At 37.4% G+C, this 21830-nt stretch overlaps 1 protein-coding gene across 2 annotated transcripts in view; it reads left to right on the plus strand.

Moving 5' to 3' along the window:
- Positions 1–21830, plus strand: part of RAB2A (RAB2A, member RAS oncogene family) — a 99760-nt gene that overhangs the window by 65322 nt on the left and 12608 nt on the right. The window contains exons 6-7 of one of the 2 annotated variants that reach the window (XM_071207826.1): positions 3305–3416; positions 16308–16479. In XM_071207826.1, the coding sequence (XP_071063927.1) occupies positions 3305–3416; positions 16308–16400 (205 nt within the window). In that variant the 3' untranslated portion in view covers positions 16401–16479. Of the gene's footprint in view, positions 1–3304; positions 3417–16307; positions 16480–21830 lie in introns of those variants that run through there. The other variant, XM_004484329.5, reaches the window with a different exon arrangement.

Consider the following 21830-nt stretch of genomic DNA (forward strand, 5'->3'; position numbering starts at 1 on the left):
TTTGTGTAACCCAACACTCATTTTCCTTAAGAATGATGGTCAAATGAGGGAGCTGAATTCCAAGAACACAGTACTACATCACTTGCTAGTTGCTCCACCCCTCCCCCCATTTTTTAATTCCTGGTAGAATGTAAGCTCCAAGAGGCCAGGGATTTTGGGATTGTTTGTGTCTTGTTGAGTCTTCTCTTCTCATATCTAGGAAGAAGCTTGGCACTTGGAAGACACTTGGTTAATAACTGGATGATTTATCCTTGCCCAGTTAAGCTATAAATTTTGCAAAGTTAAAATTTACCTACTTTAAGCTGCTTTTTATGTCCTCATTTTATTCCTAATATTTCACAGCAGTGTCACTGAAATTAACAATATGGATTACGCTTCCACTTGTTTTTACAGTATTTTATGTTAAACTTGCTTTCCAACATTTCAGATTTTTAGGAGCACTTTACCACTTACCGAGTCTACCAGCTTTGAAATTATGCAACTCCTGGTGAATTTTGTAAAGCTGAATGAAGCATTGATATTGCTTAGTATTTGGTGGATGAAGCTTTAACTTGTTTGTTTTGTTTTGTATTATCCTTAATTTGTATCATTTAGACTTGCATGAAATACAGCCATTCTTTACTGTGAAGTCCTTTAAAATTAATATTGTAAAAGACCACAAAATGACATAAGAAAATGATCCTTGATAGTAGCTAGTGAAATAATCAAAATATGATGAATAGTGGGTGTGTATGGCATAAGCACAATTAGAGATCTATTCACCAAGATATTATTTTCTGTGAATAGTGAAATTATAGGTAACTATTTTCTTCATTGTGTTTTTCAGTATTTTACAAAAAGTTCTTAAGTATGCTCAATTAGTATCAGGAAAATCATCATTATAAAGTATTTTTAATGATACAGTATATATCACAGTGGTCAGAATCAAATTGCCTGTGTTAGTCTTCCTTACAGTGTGAGCCTGACTGTTTTACTTAGCCTCTTTGTGCTGCCTCAGTTTCCTCATCTGTCAAGTGGATTAAATGTGATAGTCCATGTAAAAGACGTTGTCCAGTTCCTGACACATACTGTTTTAGTTGCTCTTACCATCTGTATTAGTCAGCCAAAGGGGTGCTGATGCAAAATACCAGAAATCTGCTGGGTGTTATAAAGGGTATTTATTTGGGGTGGGAGCTTACAAATACCAGGCCATAATGCATAACTTACTTCCATCACCAAAGTCTGTTTCCACATGTTGGAGCAAGATGGCTGCTGACATCTGTGAAGGTTCAGGCTTCCTGGATTCCTCTGGGTTCAGCTCCTCTGATTCCCCCACAAGGTCAGCTGTAGACTATGAGGCTCTCTCTACAAGATCAGCTGTAGACTATCAGGCAAACGGCTCTGTCTCTTTCTCTGGGCTTCAGCATCAAACTCCAACATCAAAATTGCAACCTCAGAAACCCGTGCCTTTTATCTTTGAGTTTCCACCCACCAAGGGGTGGGGACTCAACGCCCTAATCATAACTTAATCATGCCCAAGTACAGATCGGGTTACAAGCATAATCCAATACCTGTTTTTGGAATTCATAACCATATCAAACTGCTACTCCATCAACAATAAGGTAAATGTTAAGTACATTGTGGTATATCCACTTACATGGGATATTATACTCACTAAAAATGATGTTTATGGAAAAGGTGTAATGTCATAAATATTAAGTGAAATAAATCAGGATACAAAGTTGCAGATACAGCATATATGTTAAACAAGGACCCCTTGGGGTAGAAAAACAAGACTAAGAAGAAAGAAATTCCAAGTCACTTAATTTTAAGATGACCACCCTGCACTTCAGTTTCCACTTGTTCTTTCACACTTACCACTTTCTAACATACTGTACACTTACCACTTTGTAACATACCATATCCTTTACTCATCTATTATTATTATTATATCTGTCTCTCCCTTACTAGCATTTAAACTTCTATGTCTGTCTTAAATTTGTAATAATGAGAAATTATAAATAACTTTGTCAAATGGAGAATTAAAAATTTACACGTAGCAGCAAAAAATAAACTAAATCTGCATATATCACATGGATAATTCTGGAAAAAAATGTAATATTAACCAAAATTAAGTTGCAGAATGATACTACATACACAGTTTTAAAACATACCAAAAATTACTCTGTATTGTATAGCTATAAACATGTGATTATTGAAACATGCATTATAATGAAGAACGTCAAGTCAGAATAGTGGATACCTTTGGAATAAAAGGGAGGCGAATGAGATCAGAGACAGGACATAGAAAGTACTTCAACTGTATCTCTTGATTTTGTTTATTTTAAAAAACTTTAAACTAATATTAGTTCATATTTGTCAGGCAAAATAGAAAGTACATAGGCATTATATTATTTTCCATCCTATTCTGTATGCTTTAATTACAATGTTTTTAAACTTTTACAATAGAATACTCTTGAAAGATACTGGTACTTTTATCCAAAATTTCTGGCTTAGACATTTATTTCTTCCCTTTTTTTCCACGTAACAGTTTTGCTTTTAGGAAGAAACCAGAATCAAGCCAACCAGGGCTAATGACCTAAATCTTGTTTGTTTTTTAGCACCTTAGATTTTGCTAAACTATTTCATATAGTTTCTGAGAGTTCTGTGACTTATTATTTAATTATTTTCATAGAAATTCTCTCTAGCCAAAGGATGAAGAGACTTGTGCAGTCTTGCTCTTCCCCTTGCAAATTATTATTTTGAGCAAAATGATCCACTTCTCTGGGTCCTCCCTATACTCGAAGGCAACTTGAGGGTGTTGGACTGTTCCTTCCAGCTTTCTCCTTCCAGGTTTCCCTGGCATTCCAAGATTCTAACTCATAATCTTTATTCTGCTGGAATGTAAGTTCTTTGAAACCAGGCAATACATTCTAAACACTTTGACCCTCATAATCTAGAGTAATAAAGTTAATTATTATATGTTGAAAATCAATTAAAAGAGGGAGCAGATGTGGCTCAAGTAGTTGAGTGCCTACTTCTCACATGGGAAGGTCCTGGGTTCAGTCCCAGTGTCTCCTAAAAAAATCAACAAGCAAACAAGCAAAGAAACCAACTCAGGGGAGCCAATGTGGCTCAGTGGTCGAGCACCAGCTTCCCACGTAAGAGGTCCTGGGTTCAATCTCTGGCTCTGGTGCCTAAAAAAAAAAAAAAAATTAATTAAAAGAACCTTCATCACAACCTTGAATCCCATAATACACTTAGCACAGATGTCTCTCTCTGTACTGGGTTGGTTAATAACATGGCCTTTTTTCCTCACATGTAGTGATTTAGAATCTAGAAGAGAAGTAAAAAAAGAAGAAGGTGAAGCTTTTGCACGAGAACATGGACTTATCTTCATGGAAACTTCTGCTAAGACTGCTTCCAATGTAGAAGAGGTAAGAGGCCCTTTTAAATGTTTATCATTTTCTTACTTAATGGAAGGGTTTTATATACCTCAATATTCATTTTTTGTGGAGCAGATGTAGCAGGTTGAGCACTTGCTTCCCACTTATGGAGTCCCAAGTACAATCCCCCGTGCCTCCTAAAAACAAAAACAAAACAGAAAACCAACTCAGGGGAACCAGTGTAGCTCAGTGGTTGAGCATCGGCTTCCCACATAAAAGGTTCTGGTTTCGATTCCCAGCCCGTAATCTAAAAAAAAAAACAAAAAACATTCACTTATTGGCATTTCTTCCATATGGTCATAGTCTTTAATATAATAAAGTAGGAAAAGATATTGATGAATATCTTCCCTTTGAAGTGCATTGTAACATAAATTTTAAAGCAGGCTCTTAAATTAAATACTGAATCTTCCCTTGAAACCTAAACTTTAACACATCTTTGTATGTTTTCTTTAAAATCTTTTTTGTTTTGCATGGAAGGGAACAAAAGAATACTGATGAAATTAGGAAATGTTTTAAGATCTCATAACTATTTGTATCCACCTGTGTTTAAATAAGTATTATATTATTGCTGTATAACATTATACAAAGCATGGGATGTATACAGATGAAACTTACATTATTTACATTGTTTACATTGATCAACCTGAACTACTGGAAATTTTTTTAGCACATTGTATTCTCTTATTTTGCATGTGTTTGGGTATATTGTCTATGATTAGGAAGTTAATTCTTTTTACCTATCTAAAGTAGATGTAATTCTATATACTTTTTTATAGAAAGAGAAAATGAAGCTGAGAATATAGGTAACTTGCCCAAAGTAATGTTGTTCCCACCTTCTAGGTCAGAATGTCAGAGCAGCTATAGAAAAGGTTCTAGAAAACAATTTTGACTGAGGAATCCCATTATTTTAAGGAATTCTCTCATTCTAAAAGGATGGCATTTTAGGCAGAAGCTAGCACTGTGCCTTAGACATACTAAGCAATCAGTAAATATTTATTAAGAATGATACTTGTTCTTCAAAATATCTCCTGAACCCAGAGTTTATACAATAATTGAACAGCATTGAGATTTTCACTGAGGAATTCTTACCTGAAATACCATACTTGGTAAGTTGCTCTATGATCTTAGTGTACTTTGTACTGGCACCAACTAACAGTTTACATCTTGTTGCCAGCAAATACAACATGATAATGTACAAGAGTAGCCTTTGACTTCACACAGCACACCAAGAAAGAGCCCAGGAAGAAATCTGTTCTGTCCTTTTATTGAGCTTCAAAGAGACATAAAAAGCTGTTTCAGAGAGGCACTCCTTTATTTAGAGATATTGTATTTGAAACCTTAAGTTCTAGCATGTTGTGGGGCTCTGAAAAGTGTCCTTATTGATTACTAATCATGTATTTTCTGGTTGATTTAGAAAATCGTAAAACCAAAATTTTGTACATTTTAGCAAATGGATCATCCATAAAGTCATAACATGGCATCAACTACTGAAAAGTAGTCCTAAGTTTGTACTTTCTACCTCTGATGTGTTCATCAAAGTTTTTCTTAACAAGTACCAATTGGTATTTATTTGTAAGTAACATTTAAATGGAATATTATTAGTCCATTAATATTTTGGTAGCACTTATCTGTGGTTCATAAAATGATTATTAAAGTTTGAGCTGGACTGATAATCTCATATTTGGGAGAGAATAGCATTTTAACAGTATAAGTTAATTTGCCTCTCAAAAGCCCAGTCTTTTAAGAAATTATTTGCCAAGATTTCATTTTTAAAGCATTCACAGGCAAACATTTTTTAATCATCCATAAGATACTACTTTAAAAATAAGAATATTTAATGATAAAGTATTTTAAAACTGTGGAGGATTTTCCTTTGATTCAAAAAGATTGTAAGCAAACCTGAATCACTTAATGTTACTTAGGAACTAGTTGAACTTAAAAATAATAGCCAAGACACTTCTGCTTCTGGGAAGATGGAGTCAATGTATGTTTCTTTGTTCTTCCTGCTATGAACAACTAAAACCCTGGACGTTATGTATAAAACAAATATAAGACTTACTTTGAAAGGTGGAGAGAAGGCAGACCAGCCAGAGACCTTAGGACCCAAGAAACATCATGACAATGATTTCTTGGGTTTTATTTATGCCTCATAAGTCCCATTCTGGGTGCTGGAAAAACTGGCAACCCAGAAAGGTCAATAGTCATAGATTGAAATAGCCCAAGAAAAGCCTGTTATTTCTAGCTATAGGACCAGGAAAGGGACAGCCTAGCAAAACAGGACGCTTTTAGAGAATAACTACTTTCCTGCAGCCAAATACCCCAGAAAAGACTGGCACTGATAGCCACACCAGCAAAGGCCAAGTGGAGATCCTAGATGTCTACCGTTGCCTGGCTGTAACAAGGTTTTCCTACCTCCAACCAGCCGTAACGAGGCCCCCCATGTTGGGTGTCACTGGAGGCCAGATGGAGAGTCTGTTCTTCCACCCCCACCTGGCAGTAACAAGGTGTCATACCATCATCAAACCTCTGAAAGAAGAAAAGCCATAAAAGCAGGAATGGGACAGATAGCACACCTTACAGGTGAAAAACAAAACAAGCACATTTCTCATCAGAAACCATGGAAGCCAGGAGGAAGTGGCACAGCATTTTCAAGAGCTGAAAGAAATGTTGGCCCAGAATCCTATACCCACAAAAATATCTTTCATTAGTGAAGGGAAATCAAGACATTCTCAGATGAAGGGAAATTAAGAATCTCAGTAGCAGACTTTTTTTTTTTTTTTAAAGATTTATTTATTTATTTAATCATCCCCCCCCCCCCCCCCCCCCCCCCCGGTTGTCTGTTTTCTGTGTCTTTTTGCTGCGTCTTGTTTCTTTGTCCGCTTCTGTTGTCGTCAGCGGCACGGGAAGTGTGGGCGGCGCCATTCCTGGGCAGGCTGCACTTTCTTTTGCGCTGGGCGGCTCTCCTTACGGGTGCACTCCTTGCTCATGGGGCTTCCCTATGCGGGGGACACCCCTGCGTGGCTGGGCACTCCTTGCGCGCATCAGCACTGCGCATGGGCCAGCTCCACATGGGTCAAGGAGGCCCGGGGTTTGAACCACGGACCTCCCATGTGGTAGACGGACGCCCTAACCACTGGGCCAAGTCCGTTTCCCTCAGTAGCAGACTTAACATAAAAGGATTGCTATAAGAAGTTGCCTAAAAGAAAGGAAATTATGAAAGAAGGAATCTTGGAACTGAGAAGGAAGAAAGAGCACAATAACCAAAAACATGGACAAATACAGTAGATTTTTTTTCCTTCTTGGGTTCTTCTAAATTATATTTGATGGATAAAGCAAAATAACACACTGACATGTTACTCATTTTATATAGAGGAAACATTTAAACATTTATGAACAGGGGGCAGTAATGGATAGTAAAGGGAAATTAGGTTTTTGTACTGGATTTGGATAAATTACATCACCAGTGGACTATGATGAGTTCTGGTGTAACGGCTATGAAAAGCTATATAAACAGATACACTCAAAAAATATGATGAATCAGTAAGGAATCTAAGAAATGATAAGTTAACACACAGGAAGACAAGAAAAAGAAAACATTTAAAAACAGAAAACAAGGAAATGGATGTTGCTTTAGCAGTTGGGCTCCTGTCTACCACATAGAGGGTCCAGGGTTCAATGTCCAGGGCCTCCTGGTGAAGGCGAGCTAGCCTGCATGGCGAGCTAGCCCATGCGGAGTACCGGCCCATACAGGAATGTCTCCCTGTGCCAGAGTGCCAGCTGACACAGAAAGCTGGTGCAGCAAGATGGCACAACAAAAGGCACAGAGGAGAGACAGTAAGAAAACGTAGAAGACCAGGGAGATGAGGTGGCACAAGAGAAAAATCACCTCTTTCCCTCTCCGGAAGGTCCCAGGATCGGTTCCTGGAGCCGCCTAATGAGAATACAAGCAGTCACAGAAAGAACACAGAGCAAATGAACACAGAGAGCAGACAATGGGGGGGGGAGGAGGGGAGGGGAGAAATAAAATAAATCTTTAATTTTAAAAAATGTAGGCTTGTAACTACTTGCATTAAAGGTAAATGATCTAGGGAAACGGACTTTGGCCCAGTGGTTAGGGCGTCCGTCTACCACATGGGAGGTCCGCGGTTCAAGCCCCGGGCCTCCTTGACCCGTGTGGAGCTGGCCCCCCACAAGGAGTGCCGTGCCACACAGGGGTGTCCCCCGCGTAGGGGAGCCCCACGTGCAAGGAGTGCACCCATAAGGAGAGCCGCCCAGCGCGAAGGAGGGAGCAGCCTGCCGAGGAATGGTACCGCCCACACTTCCTGTGCCGCTGACGACAACAGAAGCGGACAAAAAGAAACAAGACGCAGCAAAAAGACACAGAAAACAGACAACCGGGGAGGAGAGGGGAATTAAATAAATAAAAATAAATCTTTAAAAAAAAAAAAAAAGGTAAATGATCTAAATGTACCAATCATTAGAGATTTGCAGAGTGGATTAAAAAAACATGACCTACTCACTAATAGAAACTAAATGCAAAGAATAAGCGCATGGAGTTAGATAATAACCTAGAGTATAGGTTATTAGGAGATTAGAGGAGGGCTGAGAAGGGGACTAATGCTAATATATGTAGAAGTTTTAATTAACTTGACAATAAAAGTGTGGAAATGGATAGAGTTGATGGTAACACATTATAGTGAGTAGAACTAATGCAGCTGGTTTATAAATGGGATTGTGGCTGAAAAGGGTCGTCTAGGTATTGTAAATGTCAATTGAAGGAAAGCTAGAGAATAACCTAGGGACTGAATAATTTAGTGAATCTAGAGGTGGATGAGAATTGTGGTTAATAATACAAATACAAGAATGTCCTTCTATGAACTAGAAGAAATGTATATCACTATTGCAAAGTGGTAAGAATGTGGAGGAGCATGTTATTGTAACCTGTGGACTACAGTTAGCAGCAATACTGTCATATTCTTACATCAGTGCCAAAGATGTACTGTGTTAATAATAGGGGGGCACGGAAAAAATATAACAAATGTATGCTATAGACCACAGTAGTAATAGTCTGATGATTATATCATAATCTGTAACAAATGTTCCCCAACAATGCAGTGTCTTGTTGGAAGGGTGTTATGTGGGAATTCTACACATGTGCATGACTGTTTTGTAAGTTCACAACCTCTCTAATGAAAATATATATATTTTTTAAAATGGCCCAACTATATAATGTGTATAAGAAACTCATTTCAAATACAACATTATAGGCAGATTGCATGTAAAAGGATGGAAAAAGATATATCATGCAAACATTAAGAAAGGAGGGGTGGCTATGTTAACATTAGATAAAGTAGACTTCAGAGCAAAGGACATTATATAATGATAAAAGAGGCAAATCCACTAAGAAAATATAGCAGTCCTAACTGCATGTGCTTTAAACAACAAAACTGCAAAATACATGAAGCAAAAGCAATAGAACCGAAAACAGAAATAGACAAATCCATAATTAAAGTTGGAGACTTTAACAGCTCTCTCCAAACTATTGAGAGACCATCTAGACCAACAAAACAAAAATCAGCAAGGGTATGGAACTCAGCAACACCATCCACCAATAGATATAATTAACATTTATAGAATATGTCACCCAACAACAGCAGAACAAATTCTGTTTAAATGCTCATAGAACGTTTATGAAGATATACCACACCCTGAGCCAAAAAAACAAACTTCAGTAAATTTAAAGGTATTGAAATAGTACAGAGTATTCTCCAAACACAATGGAATTAAACTAAAATTCAATAACAGATAACAGAAAAATCTTCAACACTTGGAAATTTAGCAATACATTTCTGAATAATCTATATGTCAAAGAGGAAGTTTCAAGGGAAATTTTAAAAAATACATTGAACTGAACTAAAATGTAAGTACACATATCAAAATTTGTGGGACCCAGCTAAATAATGTGACTAGGAAAATTTATAGGAAATTTATAGCCTTAAGTACGTAAGTTAGAAAACAGGAAAAGTCTCATATCAGTAATCTAAGATTGTATCTCAGGAACGCAAAGCAAAATAAACCAGGAAAAAGAAGAGCAAAATATGCCAAAGCAAAAAGAAGGAAGGAAATAATAAAGATAAAAGCAATGACAAAGAGTTTTTCTTTTGAAAAGATCCAAAAAATTTGACAAGCCACTAGGAAGAGAGAGGTCTACAAATCTCCAGTATCAGGAATAAAACAGGAACTATCACTAAAGACCCTGCAGCCATCAAAAGGATAGCTTAGATGAAATGACCAACTCCTTGTAAAACAAACTACCACAACTCATTCAATATGAAATAGATAATTTGAATAGCCTTATAACTCATAAAGAAATTACATTTGTAATTTTAAAACTCCCAAGAAAAATCTCCAGGCACAGATGGTTTCACTAGAGAATTGTATGCCAAATGTTTAAAGAAAAATTAACACCAATCCTACACCATACCATCTCTTCCAGAGTGTTGAAGAGACAGAACATTTCCCAGTTTATTTTATGAAGCTTATGCTATTCTGATACCAAAAACAAAGACAGTGCAGAGAAAAAGAAAACTATGGACCAAATCCCCTATGAATATATTAGCAAAATTCCTCACCAAATAACAGCAAATAAACCTCCACAATATATAAAGCCATATACCTGTAGATATGTAAAATATATACATTATGACCAAATGGGGCATATTTCAAGGATGTAATGCTGGTTCAGTATTTAAAAACCATTTAACAATGCAGTATTTTAATAGGCTAAAGAAGAAAAATCATACAGCCATATCAGTTACACATAAAAAGCACTTGATGGATTTCAGCACCCATTCATGATTGAAAACTCTCAGAAAAAATCGAAGGGACCTTCTTCAACTTTTTAAAGAGCATCAACAGAAAACCTATGCTTTCATTATACTTAGTGATGAAAGACTGAATGCTTCCCTACTTAGATCAGAAACAAGGCAAGGATGTTGCTCTCACCACTCTTATTCAGCATTGTGATGACAGTTTTAGCTAGTGCAACAATGCGAGAAAAGGAGATAAAAGGCATTCAGATAAGAAAGGAAGAAATAAAACTGTACCTATTTGTGAATGACATATATTTTCCACAAAAAAAATCTCAAGGAATTTAAAAACAACAGCAACAGCAAAAACCTCCTAGAACTATTAAGTGAATTCAGTAAGGTTGCAGGATACAAAACTCAGTTGTATTTCTATATACTAGCAACAAGCATGTGAACACTGAATGAAAACGTATCATTTATAATCCCCCCAAAAGAATGAAATATTTAGTTGTAACTCTAAAAACATGTACAGGACATGTATCCTGACAACTACAAAGCACTGATGAAAAAAATCATAAAGGGGGAGGATCCGCTCTATCCAATTTCAAGTTTTATAGAGTTGGTCCTTAAAACTGTGTGATACTGGAAGAAGGATAGACACATGGATCAGTGGAACATAATAGAGAACCCAAAATAGAGCTACACAAATATCCCCAACAGATTAACAGTGGTGCAAAAGTAATTCATTGGAGGAAAGATAGCATTTTCAACAAATGGTGCTGGAGCAATTGGACATCCATAAACAAAAAAATGAAAGTTGGCCTAAGTCTCACCCTTTTATACAAAAATTAACTCAAAATACTTCATGCAAAATTTAAAACTATTAATCCTTTAGTAAAAGAAAAGGGAGGGGGGAATCTACAGAATCTGGTGCTTGGGAAACTTGTCACCAAAAGCATGATTCATAAAAAGAAAAATTGATAAACTTCATCAAAATTCATAACTTTTGCTTTGTGAAAGATCCTGGTAAGATGATGAAAAGATAAACTACAGACTGGAGAAAAAATTTGTAAATCAATTATCTGGCTAAGAACTAGTATCTAGCATATAAAGACTCTCAAAACTTACCAGTGGAAAAAAAGTAGAATATAGGCAAAAGACATGAACAGATATTTCATCAAAGAGGACATCCAAATGACAAACACTTGAAAAAATGGTCAGCATCACTAAACCATTGGGGAAATGCAAATTAAAACTTCAATATCACTATCCCCTATCAGAATGGCTAAAATAAAAAAATAGTGACACCTCCAGTAAAATGATAAGTCACTCTGAAAACAGTTTGGCAGTTTCTCTTTTTAAAAAAACAATGCAACAAGAAGCAGATATGGCTCAACCATTTGGGTGTCTGCCTCCCACATGGGAGGCCCCTAAATCGGATCCCAGTGCTTCCTAAAGAAGATGAGCAGACACTGCACCTGCCACAACAAGCAGACACCTAAAACGAGCAGGTGCCACAAGTCAACAGATGCTACAGCCCACAGGGAGAGGATGTGGCTCAGGCTGTTGGGCATACCTCCCAAATGCGAGGTCCTGGGTTTGGTTCCCAGTGCCTCCTGGAGAAGGTGAGCAAACATTGAGCAGACAGACAAGAGAACCATGTGGGGGGCTGGGGAGAAGAATAATTTTTTCTAAAAAGTGTGCAACTACCCTACAATCCAGCAGTTTATCCCAGAGAAATTAAGAAACATTATGGTCACACAGTAAAACTTGTCCACTAACTTGTGTTCATAGCAGCTTTATTTGTAATAGCCCCAAACTGGAAACAACCAAGATACCATCTTCAGTGGATGAATAGTTAAACAAATGTTGATACATCCCTTCCATGGAATACTACTCAGCAATAAAAAGGAATTTTTGACACAAGTAGCATCATGGATGAATCTCCAGAGAAGTAATGCTGAGTGAATAGTCAATCCCTGAAAGTTAGATACTGTTTGATATATAACTTTCTTGAAATGACAAAACTATGGAAATGGAGAACAGATTAGTATTTGTCAGTGGTATTAAGGAAAGGGTGGGGATGGAGTGAAGTGAGCATGGCTATAAAAGAACTACATGAGGGGAGCGGCGGGGAGACCGATATGGCTCAGTGACTGAGTCCTGGCTTCCCACATTCGAGGTCCCGGGTTCAATCCCTGGCCCCGGTACCTCAAAAAAAAAATACTATAGTTTTCCAAGATGTCAGCATTGGGGGAAAGCAGGTAAAGGGTACATGGAATCTATCTGTTGTTTTCTATTCTTGCATGTATACAAAATATATCTCAAGAGATATATACAAAATATATCTCAAAAGGCTTAATCAAAAACTAGTAATAACCAAATACAGGCAACTTAAACTAATTAAATTTAACCTGTCCTTTAACATAACAATGGCAATTTAAAAACTAAAAATTCAGAATTAAGAAACTCCATAGTCATATTAATGTGAAAATATGGAATATGGCTATAAAAGTATGACATTTTTGTGAATTTGTGAAGAGAATTTCCTTTTTGAATTTTAAAAAAGTATTAATTTATGAAATATTTATTCACTGTGGACCTTCCATGAATCTCTATGTCACATTTCTATCAAAGCAGATTTTTATGCAACATCCAGAACCCTCTATGGTAAATTCTACATGGTTAGCATATGCATAACGAACAACGGAGCTAGTGCTGATTTCTGATACGCATAGGTTTTCTTAATAACATTTCTCAGAAGAAGCTGAAGGTGAAATAGACTAAATAATATATAAGATTATATATATAATTATATACATTACACTAATTCTTATTCCATATAGCCTAACTGTGTAAGACTTATATTTCATTTTTTAAAGTAACTAGGGAAAAACGCCACAAATGGACAGTAGACTTTTTGTGCTTTAATATATAAACTACCATTTTTTTCCTAAAACAAACAATTCATTCACAATCTCATATAAGCACCTGTAAGTACATCATTAACTCAAGGGCATTTGTGTGGCAGTATACTTTTTTTTTAAGTAAAGCATTCTTTCTTGACTCTTCCTATACATAATTTTTAATAATATTGTGAAATTATAATATCTCCAGTACACTTCAGTAGAGGAGTCTCTTCAACCCTAAGCCCTTCATAACACTTATCCACTTATTCATTAGGTTTTTTTTTAATCACTTATTTAACAGTAAACCCATATACCGTTCTGCATTAACCCATATCACTTTTTTGACCTTTTGATTATCTTTTTTTTAAAGCAGATTCCAGACATATTTTTCACCTATAAATATTTCAATAGTAGTACTTTTTAAAAATATGGCCATAGTACAGTTATCATACCTAACAAACTCAACAGTAATTCCTTAATAATATCTAATATCAGAGTCTGAATCCTGTCCTTTTTATTTAATTCAACAATTAATGTTTGAAAGCAAGTGGTTTGTTTCTTTCTTTGGTGTCTAGCAAAGAATAATGAAAGGTTTTCTTCCTACTTTGCGAAATGGGAGGAAGGAGAACTAATCCAGCACTTAGTAAGCATCTGCGTTGTGATAGGCACTCAATACCAGTTCCTTGCAGCAGGAGCCTCAGTGGCAAAATTTTCAACTAAAAAGATAGCAGATCTCTAGAGATTGAACTGAAATCGAATATAAGCAAGCACTAGTCTGCTAGAATTAGATCCAAAGAGGAATCCTGGTAAGATATAAAGCATAAATATGTTAATTTTGAAGGATCCAAAGATTCCTGATCAAGTATTCCCCTAGAGTGAAATGAGTTGGCAGTGTACTTGGAAAAAATAGCAATTTGGGGGAAATTTACTCTAAGTGCTCGCTTTATGATTTTGCTTTCCAAGGATTCAGGTTTGCCTAATAGTGCCATCCTATTCTCTCTTAGGTGGGTAAGCAAAGCTCCTTGGGAGAGGCATTTTTTAATACATTGGGTAGGAACTCAGACTTCAGGCTCAGAGAGGAATCTCATCCAAACTCGCTGAAATTAGAGGACCCTAATCTGTGACAGTTAAAGCATGTAAAACAGTCAGGCAGGTATCCTGTCCAGTGAGAGTGGGGATTTGGTCTTTGGGCAACTACAGATGGTCATCATCCTCTTTTTGTATACTGTATTGGAAATTATTCCATTCCTTGCCTATCCTTGGCTCTCATGTATTGGGAAGAAGTTGGGAATCCTGTGCACTAAAAGAACCCTCTTAAAAACCTTTTTAAATATATATAAATTAATTAGGTTAATAGGTAAAGAGTGATTTATATAATTGCCAGTATCCTAATTATGAACCATCTAAGGGTTCTTTTGGAAGAGTAACAGTACATGATTATCCATTAAGGTTCACTTTAAGGGAAGGTACATTGATGATTCCTTTCTGCTTAGAACTGGATCTGTTCCCTTCTTCTATGCTATAGTTTAGTTATGCATCTTAACTAAGATCCAGTTATTGTAACATGAGTAGAGACCATGAAACTAAACTCTTGTGTTTCCTCGTAAAGGGTTGGACAATTTGCTGCGTAAGATAACATTGTTCCAGCTTTAGCTGTGTTCCTGGAAATAGTTTTACTGTTAATCTTTGGGAATAAGTTTTAGACTGGGACTGCTGATGGCTCACCTTAATGATCTTATCCATGAAGGATTTGTCAAGGGGCAAAGTGGTGGTGGTAGAGAGACGCACAAGACAAGCTTCCCACAACAAAGAATTATGCTGTCCGGAATATCAGTCATGTCGAGGTCTAGAAACTCTGAGTTAGAATAATAAAATACAGATAAATTCAAGGAAGTGAGGCCCCAACAACTCAGCATAATACACAAATCTTTATTCATTTACTAGTAGGAGAGATTGATGCTATGACTTTGACCTTTAAAATGCTTCATAATAGTGATAACTTGGGGAGGGGATGAAAAATCCTGTAACTAACCTTCTAATCTGACAGTTGTTTTGTTCCTACCTGAATTTATGCCACTTATCTTGATTGAGGATCTTAAAATTAAAAATGGCTCCCAAGACTAAACTTGGAAATTTTTTTTTTCAGGAGGTACCAGGGGTTAAACCTGAACCTCGTACATAGGAAGCAGGCACTCAACCACTGAGCTACACCTGCTCCCTGCAAATTAGTTTCTAAGGAGCATAAAGATAAAATGATGTTTAAGTCTTCCAAAAGTAGATATATCACTTACAGAAGTAAGAATTTCTTAGGATCTACTATTTATAAATAAGTAAGATATCATATCTAATAATAGCATTAGTAAATATATACAGGCGTCTTTTATACACACATATGTAGAAAGCGTTCTCCTTCTAAAACCTCTCTGTATTAAGAAACCACTGTAGTTTAGTACTCAAGTATTATGTTTAAGTATATTCGTTTCTAAATTATGTTAAAATTTCCAAGTTACAGGTTATAAAAAGGAATCCATTGCTTCTATGAAATGCATTTGAATTTTCTTTATACAACATGGGATGGCTCCAAGTGAGCTATTATCGTTTATCCTTTTCATTATTCACTGAGGAAATACACTCATAAATGTGATAATAGAAGTACCCCCCCAGAGTTCATCTCCTAAATGTCAAGAAAATCAAAAGGCCGGTTTCAACCAAAATATTCTTGTCTATATGGTGTATTCTATAGTAACGGGAAACCTGAACTCATTCTTTACATTTTCAATTCTTGTTACTGATTTTTTAATGTAATATTTGAATGTCATACATGTTTATTTGACCTTGCATCATATAGAAAAAAACAAACCATCCCTTTTCATTGCCTATCATTTATTTAAGTAATATTTGTGCTGAATATGCTTAACATTTATATTCCCATTGCACTTTTTATTAGGAAAATGAGCTGTAGAGTTTTTACTTCTGGTTGATAAAAAAGAAGAAATTCTTTTGACTTCCATTTTACTAAAGATTTTGCTGATAAAGAAAATCTTTTTGGGAAACTGATCTGGCTCAACCAATTGGGCTCCTGTCCAGGGTTCAATGCCCAGAGCCTCCTGGTGAAGCTGGCCCATGCGGTGAGCTGGCCCACACAGGAATGTCTCCCCACGCAGGAGTGCCGCTCTGCATGGGAACGCTGCCCAGCACAGGAAAGCTACCCCGCGCAGGAGTGCCACCTGATGCTGAGAGCTGGCGCAGCAAGATGACGCAACAAGAGACACAGAGGAGAGAAAATAAGATGTAGCAGAACAGGGAGATGAGGTGGTACAAGAGAGTAATCGCTTCTCTCCCACTCCGGAAGGTCCCAGGATTGGTTCCTGGAGCCACCTAAAGAGAATAAAGCAGACACAGAAGAACATACAGCGTGGACACAGCAGACAACAGGGGAAACCGGGGTGGGGGTGAGGGGGAGTAAATTAAAAAAATCTTTAGAAAAAAAGAAAAATCTTTTCCAGTAAATGGAATTCTTGTCACACAAGTAAATAAATATTTTTGAACTTTAATTTTTACATATGAAATAAATGTTGGCATTCAAATTGTTAACCCTTATGTTTTCAACTGAGTCTTGAGTCTTGCAGGTCGTTAAGAACACCAGAAATCATTTCTCTATGGGAACTGCTCTGTCTCTCCTAGGACACATAATCTCCTTACCTACCATCAGTACTGCCACCCGCAGCTCATTTGAGAACCATAACATTTGTTTGCAGTGACCTATTCTGGAGGGTTCTGGGAAGCTCTGATCCTTTTTGGTATGCCATGAAGAACTGGGGAATCCATGTAAAGATTATGAGAAGCCCCTTCTTATGTCAGTGGAATCAGATGATCTCAGTTGTACACATGTGCTATCCACATGTATAAAAGTAGCCTGTAAAGGGGAAAGTTTCTGTCAGAGTGTTTTCAAATGATTAAGCATGTCAAGTACTTGAGATAATAACAGTCATATATATGTAGGGCACTTTGAGTTCTTCCAGCTACACTACTGTCATTTTAAACAGTGGACTCAAACCCAAGTATTCTAGTTCCCCCTCCAGTTCTCTTCATTTTATATCAAACTTTAGAGAATAACAGTAACAAAGATTATTCTATCCTTCTTTAAAAATATTTAATTAAAATAGCCACTTCTGAATAGTGTCCCAGGATCAAAAGAGTTTAGGAAAAGCTATAAGCATATCCCCCTTCTGAGAATCAAAATTTACGACAGCATATTCATCTCTGAAAAGCCACCGTTACAAAACTTACTGACTTTTATTTAACCCAGAGTTTTCCAAGTGTTATTTAGCTAGGATAGAGGGTATGCAACATCTGTTAACATTGACGGCCACATGGGCTTCTCCCAGGTTCCAGATCTGTTGATTCCGTATTTTACTAGCCTGCCTCACACCCACCCTGGCTCTGTCCTCCACACTCTTGTCTCTGAGATTGTTCTAAAAATGAAAAGTAGGTGTTACTTTCCAGTATTATTGAAATCATGCAGTGGTTCTTCCACAACTTGAGAATTAAACTCCTTATTTTAGAAGACGGGCACTTTGGGAAGCAGATGTGGCTCAAGCACTTGGGCTCCCATCCACTATATGGGAGGTCTAGGGCTTGATACCCATGGCTTCCTGGTGAAGGCAAGCTGGCCCATGCAGAGTCCTGCCCCGAACAAGGAGTGCTGGCCCACACAGAGAGCTGATGCAGCAAGATGACACAACAAAACGAGACACAGAGGAGAGACAATAACAGATGCAGCAGACCAGGGAACTGAGGTGGCACAGGAGAATGATTGCCTTTCCTCACTCCAGAAGATCTGGGATTGGATCCCAGAGCCCCTTAATGAGAATATAAACAGATGCAGAATCACACACAGCATGGACACAGAGAGCAGACAATGGCGGGAGGGGGAGAAATAAATAAATACATCTTTTTAAAAAGGAAGAAGAAGACAGGCACTTTGATCCCCACTTCCCCCACCCCACCAGTTGCACTTCCTATTAAACTAATAGTTCATCAGCTGGGTAGTACTGTCTCACCCCTGCACAAAAACGTGTGCACTGAACTTGAAATGCTCTTCCTATTTCTTCATGGCTCTCTTATAGGCCCTGCCCCGCCTCCCTGCTCCTTCAAGGGCATGGTCATGTCTGATTCCACTCTTCTGGGATGCTTTCCATGGAACACATTCCCCGTCCCCCTTCACCACCACACACACACAGAGCCTGAATTTATATGCTCTTTTTCTGTATTCATTCCTGTGTAATCCTAGACCTGAACTTATTTTGGCACTCTACCACTGCACTTGTTTTTCACGTCAACCCACGTCAGCCCTTCAAGGACAGAGTTCCTTGGAGACAGACTATGACTTTTCCTCTCTGCATCCCCAGCACCTGGGCACTGCACTTCCCCCATGCAGCAGAGAACAGACGTGTGGATGGTCAGGTGATCGTTCACTTACTTAGAACTGCTCCTCTTCCTTCAGTCTGTAGGCAGGTTATCCTTTGGTTCTACTTGGAACATGTAGGTGGAATTCAGTCCCATTCCCTTACACTTCCGGTTTCAGCATTCTAAAATCTATGAAATTTTAGAAATTCAAATGAGCAGATTTTTTTAAAATTTCAGACTACCCCAGAAGTGTGATGAATTCTGTAATTTCTTCCCTGTTTTCCTCTGTGTATTTTCCCTCTAAATGGAAAGCTTATTTTCTCGAGAGTCATGTATTACCAAAATTCACAGTATTCTATTTCCTCTAAGACCTCTGAAGGCCTATAAAGGCAATTGAGGAGAGAGTGGTGGTTAAACTTGCCATTTGCCCAGTGGTTTTCACTCTTTCAGATACTCTTCTCAATCTTTTAGCCATTTGCAGGTTTTCTTACTTTCTTTATCAAGGGAAAAGCATTTTACTTAAGGTTATGAATAATCAGGGCTGGAAATTTCTGGCTTGGTTGCTAAAGTACTGAAGATACAGCCAAGACAGTAACTGAAAATATAGCAAACTAGCCCTAAGACAGATTGCAGTGTCCTGCCCGGATGGGTAGATGCCTGTGTCTGGGGAGAACACATGAATTAAGAAGACTTGACTAACACTAACCAAAACCAATAGCTAAGGCCCCTTGCTGGTACTTGTATTCTGTCCCTATTTTTTAAAATCTAGGGACTTAAGTTGCATTGAGAGGGTACCTTACTTGCCTTGGGCTTTGCTGTAAGTGAAGGAACAGATATTTTTAGGAAGCTAGAACATGGGTTGTGAAAGGAAGGCTTTTACCCTTAACACTGTTCTCAGTGTTGACTGGTGAATGCTGAGGGCTCCACGTGACTTTTGACTAAAAAGCAAACCTGACCTTACTAGGCTTCCTGTATTTACCCTTGAGGATAGTTTAGTTTAATAAATATTTGCCAATATTTGGTCAGCATCTCTACCCCTTATTTGGAACTTTCTGAATAATTCCAGCTAACTTTGCAAGTTATGATAATTTTCTCTCTTCTTAAACCAGTACAACTAAACATTACTGAAGAAAATCATTCTAATATATGCATATCATGCACATATACACACACATTTATGTATAGTATATGTATATAAACACACAATTATATAGATCTCTATCTACCAAGATTTCCCCACATGTATAGGACACAAGCCTTAGAATTTCACATAATTTAAACAAACTTCATTCCCTCCTTGAAACCTGATTGTCTCAATTCATAGCATTCCCTTCCATCTCAGTCACTTAAACCAAAAGGGAATCATCCTTAAGAACCGTATCATTTATACCTTATTTTTTTTCTTTTGCTTTCTTCATATTCTGTACCCTATAATTTAACAACCTAGTAATCACTCCAAAGTAGCTATTAAATTTAATCTTTGTTTTCCATTCTTATTGCCACCATCTTAATTTATTTGGCCTCCATTTCTTCTGGGTTATTGTTCTAGACTCCTTACCAGTCTTCCATTGCCAGCCCTGCCCACTTCTAGGTCATCCTCCTTACTGTTTTTTGATTGTGTCCCTCCTGTTTCTGCCCTTTTCGGGGTTCCTTGATCCCCGTAAGACCACCTCTGTAACCACACTTCACATGCCTTCCTGTCCACAGCTTCTGGTGGAACCATGCTTAAAATCACTGAAGTGGCTCTCCTTGTCCTTTTGCCTCTGTCCAGAGTGCTCCTTCTTTTCCTTAATTTTCCTAATAAATAGAATGGGAGTTTATCTTTCAGGCCTTTGCTCACAGGTTTTTCTAGACAGATTTTTACCATCAGAAATAGTCACACCACTCTCTAAACAATTGTTGTGGAGTTTCTCTTGCTATCTTTCCAATTTTGGACTTACAGCTATCCTCCATTACTACATCCTTAAGATCACGGATACTCATATTAACCTGAGCGTCCTTGGTGCCTGCTTCAAATTCAGTAAATGCTTATTGAATGGAAGAACTTATACTATGGAAGGAAATTGTGTTATCTCTAACAGAAGGAAGGAATAGGAAATTCTTAGTACAGGAATCCCCTTCTTTCCCCTTTATTTCCCTGCTAATACTGATCAGAATTTGTTTAGATGACCTCTTCCTTAACACTCAGTGGTGGTAATATTTTTTTAAGGGAAGGAAGGAGATAAATTCTACGTACTTAGAAAATAATCCTAGAAATCCAAAATAATATCTAGCTTTAAGGGTTTTAAAGGGTGTGGGAAGTATGTGCTTTTTATGTTCAATTTTAATTGCAACATAAAATTCCTTTGACTTGTGTTAAAGATAATAAAATAATAAATATCTTATAAATAATAAAAGGAAGATTAATATGATGGAAAGAATATCAAGATACTAATTCTGTCTCTACTATAATTAAATGTGGTCTCAGGCAAGTCATTTCTCCTTTTTGCAACTCAGTCATATCTGTAAAATGAGATTTATTATAAACCAGTATATTTAGTTATGGCACCCATTCTTAGACATAAGGAGACTATATGGAAGAAATAATGCAGAACTGCTCTAATTTGGCAGCAGAGATGCTGTGGAGAAAAGGGGGAAAGGAGAAGGAGTGGGCTATCCCCTACTTCCTACCTTCTCCCCAGAAGGTGGCCCTGAAATATGATTTGAAGCCACAGCATTGGATGATGTGTGAGTCCTCTTCCACTAAGCTAAATCGCATAAAATCAGAACATTTCAAGTCACAGAATTTGTATGTAAACTTCCTAATAGCAGATTCTAGTCCAGAATTCCTCTCACAGGACTTTTTCCTATCTTTTCCTATGTTTGTGTAATAAGTCTTAGTATGTTATTCTTTAGGACTCACTACATCCTAAAGAATATTACGTAATGCGTAAATTCACCTTTTTAATAGTTTAGTTTTACTTAGGGAAGATATTTTAACTTACTGAGAGCACTGATCATTATTTCTCTCTTTGTGGCATTTGCATGGCATGTTCACATTTAGCACCTGTGCCCCCAGCTCTTTGTGCTTTTCCCCTTACATCACTGTGCCCTGACACTCATGATGGTGAACACTAACAGGCACTGCATGCTTACCGTGTGCCAGCCACTGTTTCCAGTGCTTTGCCTCAGTCCTTGCCTCAGTCCTTTGAAGTAGGCACCCTTGTCCCCATTTTACACAGAGGGTAAGTAACGGGTGCAAAGCAACACAGCTAGTGAGAGGTAGTACTGATCTCCTT

The sequence above is a fragment of the Dasypus novemcinctus genome, chromosome 14 (genome assembly GCF_030445035.2).
Source record: "Dasypus novemcinctus isolate mDasNov1 chromosome 14, mDasNov1.1.hap2, whole genome shotgun sequence".
NCBI classification, from domain to species: Eukaryota; Metazoa; Chordata; class Mammalia; order Cingulata; family Dasypodidae; genus Dasypus; species Dasypus novemcinctus.